This window comes from Micromesistius poutassou, assembly GCF_964030765.1.
Source record: "Micromesistius poutassou genome assembly, chromosome: 18".
NCBI classification, from domain to species: domain Eukaryota; kingdom Metazoa; phylum Chordata; class Actinopteri; order Gadiformes; family Gadidae; genus Micromesistius; species Micromesistius poutassou.
In genome coordinates, this window is record NC_140288.1 from 2,569,345 (window position 1) to 2,577,665 (window position 8,321).

The 8,321-nt window shown below is 50.2% G+C and overlaps 1 protein-coding gene across 1 annotated transcript in view; it reads right to left on the reverse strand.

The window, feature by feature from the left end:
• Positions 1–8,321, reverse strand: part of brinp1 (bone morphogenetic protein/retinoic acid inducible neural-specific 1) — a gene marked incomplete at both ends in the record, with an annotated part of 74,037 nt that overhangs the window by 5,744 nt on the left and 59,972 nt on the right. Inside the window, 1 exon segment of the mRNA XM_084482871.1 lies at positions 322–558. Coding sequence (XP_084338997.1) covers positions 322–558 — 237 coding nt within the window.

Here is an 8,321-nt window from a genome sequence, read left to right on the forward strand (position 1 = left end):
TATTTGTTTATCAAGGTTATTCTCTATTTTTCAGATGTTTTTAAAACATTTTTAAGAAAAGCAATAACACAACATAAATATGTAAATCAATGTAACTTCTTTTTCCACTTAGAGTCTAACTTAGTTTAACCTCATCTCGGCTTTTCCTAGTTCAGCAGATCTCGTTTCAGCTCACCATAGATTTGCTGGGCATAGGCTAGCATAGTTTATCTTACGTTAGCCCCCATACACAAGCATGGTATAGCTTAGCATATTTTTAGCAAACATTAGCATATCCCAGCGAGTTCGAGTCGCTAGCCAGCGTTGGGGAAGTGTACCCACCAGAGTTCTCAAAGTCCTTGTAGGACGTTCCCCAGGACTCGCCCATTCCGAGCAGCGTGTTCTCCATGATCTGGATGTCGGTGATGGGACAGTTGCATTGTGGGTACTCCTCGTCACACTGGCAGATGCACTGGTTGTTGCGGCACGTGTACTCGCCCTCGCCGTTGCACATGATGTAGCTGAGAGCCGACTGGACAAACTTCTCCTGGAGGTACTCCGGGAAAATGACCTGAAGACCTGGAGAGGGGAAGAGACAAAATGATCATGAGTAGAGTAAATGATGCAAAGCAAGTAGCAAGTGATTGTTAGCTTTGCCACCAACTTTGCCTCGCCTCACTCTGTGGAACCAATTCAACGGAGTGTCGACGCTTTTCACGTTTGGTAACTTCATGGCGAGCGACCTAGCGCCCATCTCATCCACGAACATCTCATCCACTGATTTAGAAGATATCTCATTAACCTTACTCCTGCACTTAACTACCACTGGTAAACACCAAAAACATAACCATGGTTCTGGTTCCTTTAGCAGCTACTCAGAAGGTTCCACTTTGCGTGGTGGCTCCAGCGTTGACTGAATGCTTTGTGGACGTCCTCAGCCTCACAGCGTAAGTCACAACAGAACATGTGATTCTCTACGACTAGGCTCGCTATGCAAAACAAAATCGTCCAAAGAATAAAAACCAACAATGCATAATTATTACTTGTATTATTATTAAGAAAAGTGTAATTATAGGGCAACTTGTCCTCTCTGGGTCTAACCGACTGACCCCTGTTATGCGATAATAGCCTGAGGGCGAGTGATTTTTTAAACAAGTCCTTAATAAAACTTTTCTCTTGAGGTTGACTTTGATCGCTTTTAATCGGAGAGGGCAACTCATCAAGTGACAAAACAGAACAGTGATGGATGTCAAACTGTCTTATGCGTCTGGCTTTATTTAACCAACCACCGCACACACACACACACACACACTCCCCTGTGCATGTGTGCAAGTGTCTATCCGCAATCGTGTGTTTGATTAGAGTGGGTGTGTGTGCGTATGTGTGTGCGTGCGTGCGTGCGTGTGGGGACCTTGTTTTTCGTCGGTATACCAAGACAAAAAAAAACAGTACAGGCGTTGGCAATCCAGGGGGCCGGTTGAGCTCTGCAAAGCTACGGCAACCTCGCCTCTCAGACACAATTGACAAGATATTTATACCCTTAAAATCCCCCGCCCTCCCTATCTCACCCCTGGGAGCTCATAGAGTTGAGGCTCCTGACAGCTAATGTAAAGCCTTTCTCTCTCTCTCGCCTCGTGTCCAGGCCACGGGAAAATGGAGCACGGCTTTACGGAACCTATTGCATCGGAGGAGGAACTGCATCGGTGTTCTGCTTCTTGAACTGGAACCGTGCTGGGGGGGGGGGGGGGGGGGTGGTGATGTGTTTTATGATGAGCTTTACGAAGCACACCGACACTAATTAGTTCTAATCTAAAGTGGACATTTGTCAAAGATAAATGAATTGTTTTTGCAGTTAATCCGATTTTTTTCACAATTTCCTCCAAACACACGAGGTGTCACCTCTGGAGTCCCAGCGGCGCAGCCACGAATCACACGGGGGCTTCGCGGTTTACAAAGCAACGCAAACGGCACGGAACGCACGAACGCCGCGCACTATCGAACACGTTTTGCGCCGCACGGGTCGGCTTCAAATGCCAACACCTGACAAATAACCTTGTCCTCGCCGCCGTTGTTTTCCGCAGGGTCAGCCTATTCCGTCTGTACACCTCATCACAACCGACGCGCCCCGTAAGAAACCCCAGAACAGCGGGCGGGGGGGAAAAGGGGGCATGGGTGGGGGGTGGGGGGTAGGGGGTGGCAGTGGGGATCTGACGGATCATGTCTGACCACAGAAAGAGTTGGGTTGCCCGGATCTTTTTACCCTCTCTCCTTCCATCAGGCCTGTCTGCGGGCCCTGCAGCCAATATTCATTTAGCTTGATGTATTCCTAGGCTTGAAACTTTAATGTGATTTGTGGGAGAATCCAGATGGCGAGTTCACGGATGGGCGCTGCTCACTGACAGTGCTGGTGCCAGTGGCGGGGCTGGGGCGGGTGGTGCACAATAACGGCCCCCCCCCCCCCCCACCCCCCCCAACCTACCCCTCTCTGTCCTCTTATAGAACCCGCCCCAACACACACACACACACACACACACACATACACGCAGGCAGTGCAGGCAGACACGCACGTGTGCGCGTGAACACACACACACACACACACACACACACACACTCACACACACACACACACACACACACACACATCTTTATATATGTACACACACACACACACACACACACACACGCAAACACATGCACACACACCCTCATCTCGGATATGACAGCGCAAGTGCCAGGAAAATGAAAGGAGTGCCATTGGGGGAAGCTGACATCCCACCTCAGCACTCTCCGTCACTATCCATCTCTGCCTTGTTTTTCCCCTCTCTCTCTCTCCCCCTCTCCCTCTCGTCGTTCCACTCCCCTCATTCTCGCTCTCACAGTCTCCCGCCGTAGACAACTCCCTGTCATTGTCTCACTGTGTACATTCGCTCTTGTTTTTTTTTTTTTCCCGGGCGCTTCTGCCGCTGTCTCTCTCGCTCTTTGATTCCCTTTGTCGTAGAGTGTTTTGCCCACACTTCAACTCCGGGGCACTCTGCCAGACCGCTCCCGTATCATGTGGAAGATCGGTCTGATCTTCAATCACTCGCTTAATCCCCGTTTTCCCTTCCCGGTGTCAACTCCCATGTCCGCGAGTCCAGTCATCGCGCTTCCTTTTGTCACTCCCGGGAGTCAAGTCAACTACCCTTCCTCTAGTCATCTCCCCTTCCTCTAGTCATCCCCCCCTTCCTCTAGTCATCCCCCCCTTCCTCTAGTCATCTCCCCCTTCCTCTAGTCATCCCCCCCTAGTCACCCCCCTCCTGTCCCCCTTCTTTGAGCCATCCCCCTTCCCATAGTCATCTCCTCACCTACTTACCCCCCTCACTGTAGATATGATCCCTGCCTTTAGTCATGCCCCCTCCTCTAGTCATCTCCCTCACTGTCGATATCTCCTCTTCCTTCACTCATACCCCCTGCCTCTAGTCATCCCCTCACTGTCTATCTCCTCTTCCTTCACTCATACCCCCCGCCTCTAGTCATCCCTCTCACTGTCGATATCTCCTCTTCCTTTAGTCATGGCACCTCCTCTAATCACCCTCCTCACTGAAGATATCTCCTCTTCCTTTAGTCATGCCATCTCCTCTAGTCACCCTCCTCACTGACGATATCTCCTCTGCCTTAGTCATCTCCCCCGCCTCTAGTGATCCCCCTCAATGACTCCCATTAGTCATCATCTCCATTCAGCGAGAGTCGTCTCTATTCCTCTAGTGGTCTCCCTTACTGGAGTCACCCCCCCCCTCATGCCAACACCTCCCCTCCTTTAGTCATTCCCGGCCCCCCTCAGTCAGCTCTCTGCCCTTACCCTAGGGATTACCCTCTTCCGACCATATCACTTCCAATAACCATCCCCTTACTCGAGTCCATACCCCCCTTGCTTTCATTATCGCCACTTCCTGTAGTCATCTCCCCTTACCCTCGTCACCCCTGTCATTAGGACACCACACACCCACAGGCCATCACACTCGCCCTCCCTCCTCAAGTAATATCTCATTACTCCCCTCTCCTCCCCTTCCTGTAGTGTACTCCTTTTGTCTCGCGTCACCTCACTCTCCTCACCCCCTCCCTCCCTCCCTCCCTCACCTCCCCCCCCCCCCCCCACCCTCATCTGATTCCTCACTCTGGGATGTGTAATTGAATGTCTGTCTGTACAGCCATAGCAATTCATTCATTCAATACGACTGAGTCCATCAACAATTGTTAGGCCGGAGGCAAAGTAGGAGGGTGAGTATTGAATTACGCCTCCATCTGCAGAGACAATAACATGCGAGATAGTGTTTCACTAAAGCATTTACCTACATACAAGACTTTCACAGGTCTTCTACTCTCTTTTTTCACTTGCCTGGTTTATTTGCATGCCCGTGAAATTCCACAACGATCCCCACAGCTGCCACACATGTGCAAACTGCAGAGGTCCATCATTTCATCGGGGAGAGAAAACATGGTGTATTTGAAGCGGTGGTATTCAGCGTATTTAAACTAACTATCCCTAAGGAGCCTTTGATGGAATGAGAGAGAGTGGGGGGATATTTGCATTCCTTTGCGGCGCGTTTGATATCGTCCAACTTCATGCTCTGTCAGTGCACATAATTCCCCCTGCAAAGCCTTCTGCTCGGCTTGCTCTAAATAAATAGTGCCTCAAAACGCCCGGCTAATCTGATCGCATACATCAGAGTCCTGATGTATTTCCTTCACGTTTCGCTCTCGCTCTCTCTCTCTCTCTCTCTCTCTCTCTTTCTCCCTCCCTCCCTCGCTCTCCCTCGCTCTCTGTCTGTGGCCACCACTGTGACGCTGCGTTGCTTTGCTAGGTCCGGTTCTGGAGTGTTATATTCCTGCGTGGTGATGGATGATAGGATGAGAGAGGTGAGAGAGGTGAGGGAGGTAGGCTGGAGCTGTGAGGTGTTTTTTTTTAACGGCCCTGGCAAGGACCCTATTCCCCCCGCCCCCCCACCCCCGCCTCCCCACCTCCATGTACGTTGTGACGCCGGGGGCTCCGCCTCATAAGTTACAGTTTCATCAAAGATTAATTGACCGTTGTGGTGGCCGCAAATGCGCAAAATAATCATTACTTAATCCACTGGTGCAATAAAGTGCATTACTCCGATAGGGACATTAAATTACCATCAGAGGTTAGTGTTACTGCCGCCCCGATACACACGTGGAAAGACCTCTAAAATTGGAAACGTGCCTGTTTGTACGTACAGCGAGATACGCATTACGGGGCCTACGGGAGCCAGGGCAGGGAGCGGGAGAATGGGCTGTTTTTAATTCACCTAAAGGCCCGGCTTCAAGATTGAGAATTCATGGACCTCCACCTGGCTTCATAGCTTTCAATTGATGGTGTATATAAATAATGAAGCAAATGTGGGCGCGCGTGAGCGTACATTTTTGGGCTGTGCGTGTGTGACTGTGCATAATGAGCGGTTGTGTGTGTGTGTGTGTGTGTGTGTGTGTTTGTGAGCATGTGTATGTGTGTGTGTGTGTGTGTGTAAATACATGTGCGTGTTTGTGTGTGTGTGTGTGTGTGTGTGTGCGTTCTCCAGAAGCGATTCCCACACTGATCTCGGCCCCAGCTCTGTGGAATTCGTTAACATGTTTGTAGCGGTGATGGTGGTGTTCGGTGGGGGGGGGGGGGCGGCGTACATTTTTGGACTGTGAGCGTACATTTTTGGGCTGTGCGTGTGTGACTGTGCATAATGAGCGGTTGTGTGTGTGTGTTTGTGAGCTTGTGTATGTGTGTGTGTGCGTGCGAGTGTGCGTGTGTGTGCCTGTCTGTGTGTTTGTGTAAATACATGTGCGTGTTTGTGTGTGTGTGTGTGTGCGTTCTCCAGAAGGGATTCCCACACACTGATCTCGGCCCCAGCGCTGTGGAATTCGTTAGCATGTTTGTAGTGGTGATGGTGGCGTTCGGTGGGGGGGGGGGGGGGGGGTAAAGTGTTTCTCTTGCTGTTCCCCGAGTAGATTATCCCCGTGTTGTCAGCGTGCTACAAGCCCACCGGTCTTCATCTGCTGTCAGGAGAGACTGCAGGGGCTGGATTACCGGGTTTAATCTGAGACTCTACCAAAGAATGGGATGACGTGACACATGGCACCCTGCCCTCAGTATCTCCCGCCCAAATGTTCCCGAATTTAGGAATTGTTTTCTTTTCTCTCTGTATTTTCTGTGTGTGTGTGTGGCCCGTGAGTTTGTGTGAGTGAGGGAGTGAGCGAGCGAGAGGGCGAGAGAGGGAGAGAAAGTGAGGGTGTGTGCGTATTTGCATAACGGCAAAGAGATGATTCCAGATGTTAAATCATGAACCTCCATCCATCCTTGGAGGCAAGCACTTACGAAACTCAAATTATCCCCAAAAATACAACGGAAATGCATCCATCCACATGTGAGTCATTATCGCCTGTGTCTGGAAATAAGTTAGTAAAGCTTTATTTATACAGCACTTTTCACATCCAGCTACAAAGTACAAAAACAAGATGAATGAATGAATACATAGGGGGGAATATATCAAAACAGCACAGAGAAAGAAAGACCCAACTAAAACAAAAACAAAGACCTAACCAATAGATAAGAGAGGGATGGAGATTTAGAGAAAGGTCTCTAAAGACGGGTAAAGTTCACCCCGCAGATACAGCAGTGTCTCTGTGCTTTTGCAAACTTTTGCATTGCAAAAGGAAGACAGGATTTACAAGTCTGCGAATTGTTGCCATGCCCTGCACTTAGCATGGGCTAGTGTCTGTCAAAGCATAAAGATATCCAGAGAAAACAACCGGTTAGCGTGGGGAGCTATTCATGGTGCAACCTGTGAACCCCTGTGGTGTATAATAAACACTTTACATTACATAGTGTTGATTATATGGCTTTGTTGAATACTCCATTCTGATTGGTCAATTACAGAATACAGGGGTCTTTTATTTATGAAGTGCATGCCGCTGCTATGAAAGTGCTCCGTTGCCATGAAAGCGGTCCTCTGCTATGGACGCGGACTGTTATTTCCAACCGCAAAATCAAACAGAACATATTTCAAGCAAGAGCAAAACAATCATTTTGAAATCAATAAAATGATTGATCTATTTGGTAAGTAGCCGTGTAATTACCGAGATAATCGAGTGTCAGTAGTCACTGCAGTCCACCAGCAGAACTGAGGACATCATAATCTGTCCATTGTTTTTCCCCGTTTTCTTTGAAATCCTAAACAAATACCTTTTTATATTAACTTTTCGTCCTTCCTTCCTTCTCCAATGTCCTCGGCTTTTTTTTTAAACCCATCCCTTGTTCTTTTGGCTGTTAATTATGTTGAACAAACACAACACAACCCGACGCTGTTGCTGCGCACAAAAGGCGCCGGTTTGAAGACGGTTTGAGCGACGGACGGGGATACATGAATCAAACCGAGGTGACACCAACGCCTTGAACGCTGTTTTTTTTTCCCCTTTCTTCACTCACCCTGCTCGGCCCCAACCTCACACATGCCACTCTATCATCAATCCGACATGTAAACACAAAATAAATATACAAATTCACCAACATTCAGTCCACAACACTCCAAAACCCCCCCCTCTCCCCTTACGAGAGAGCTCCCAGCCATCACCACCGCGCCCATCACTGCAGTGACGACCGCTGTGCTAGCCGCGGAAGCTAGCGCCGCGGCGGCGGCGGCGGCGGCGGCTAGCCCGGGCAGCATTAAAGACGCTCCATTAGACGTGTGTAGAGGCGGACAGCTTGGCGCGTCCCAGCGCGCCGGGCCGGGGGTCTGTGGTTACAGAGCGGACAGCGGGGCCAAGGCTTGTTATTGGCTGCTGTCCGGCGCCCGGGTCTCGCCCTCCCGCAAGCTGTTGTGACGCGTGGCCATGTGTCCCGGGCCCAGCGGCGCCTCACCGCACCAGCAGGGACCGCGCCGCGGAGACCGGGGGGGGGGGGGGGGCGGGGGGGAGAGGCTCTGCTGCGTGGCTGTCATGCGTTTATCGCTCCCTCTCTGGTCGGTACACACACACACACACACACACACACACACACACACACACATACTAGCATTGGGCGTATGCATGCATGTGTGTATGTGTGCATACGTGCATGTACAGCGTGCGTGCACAGACACACGCACATATACATGCATTTATTAACGCCCGCACACACACACACACACACACACGCACAGGTAGAGACATACACGCACATACACACACACACCTATACATGCATATGCTCACACCCCCAAAGCAACATACACGTACACACACACACACACACACACACACACATTCATCACACTCTGTTATTCTAGAGCATCAGAGAAGGGCATGGGAAGAGGCGGGGA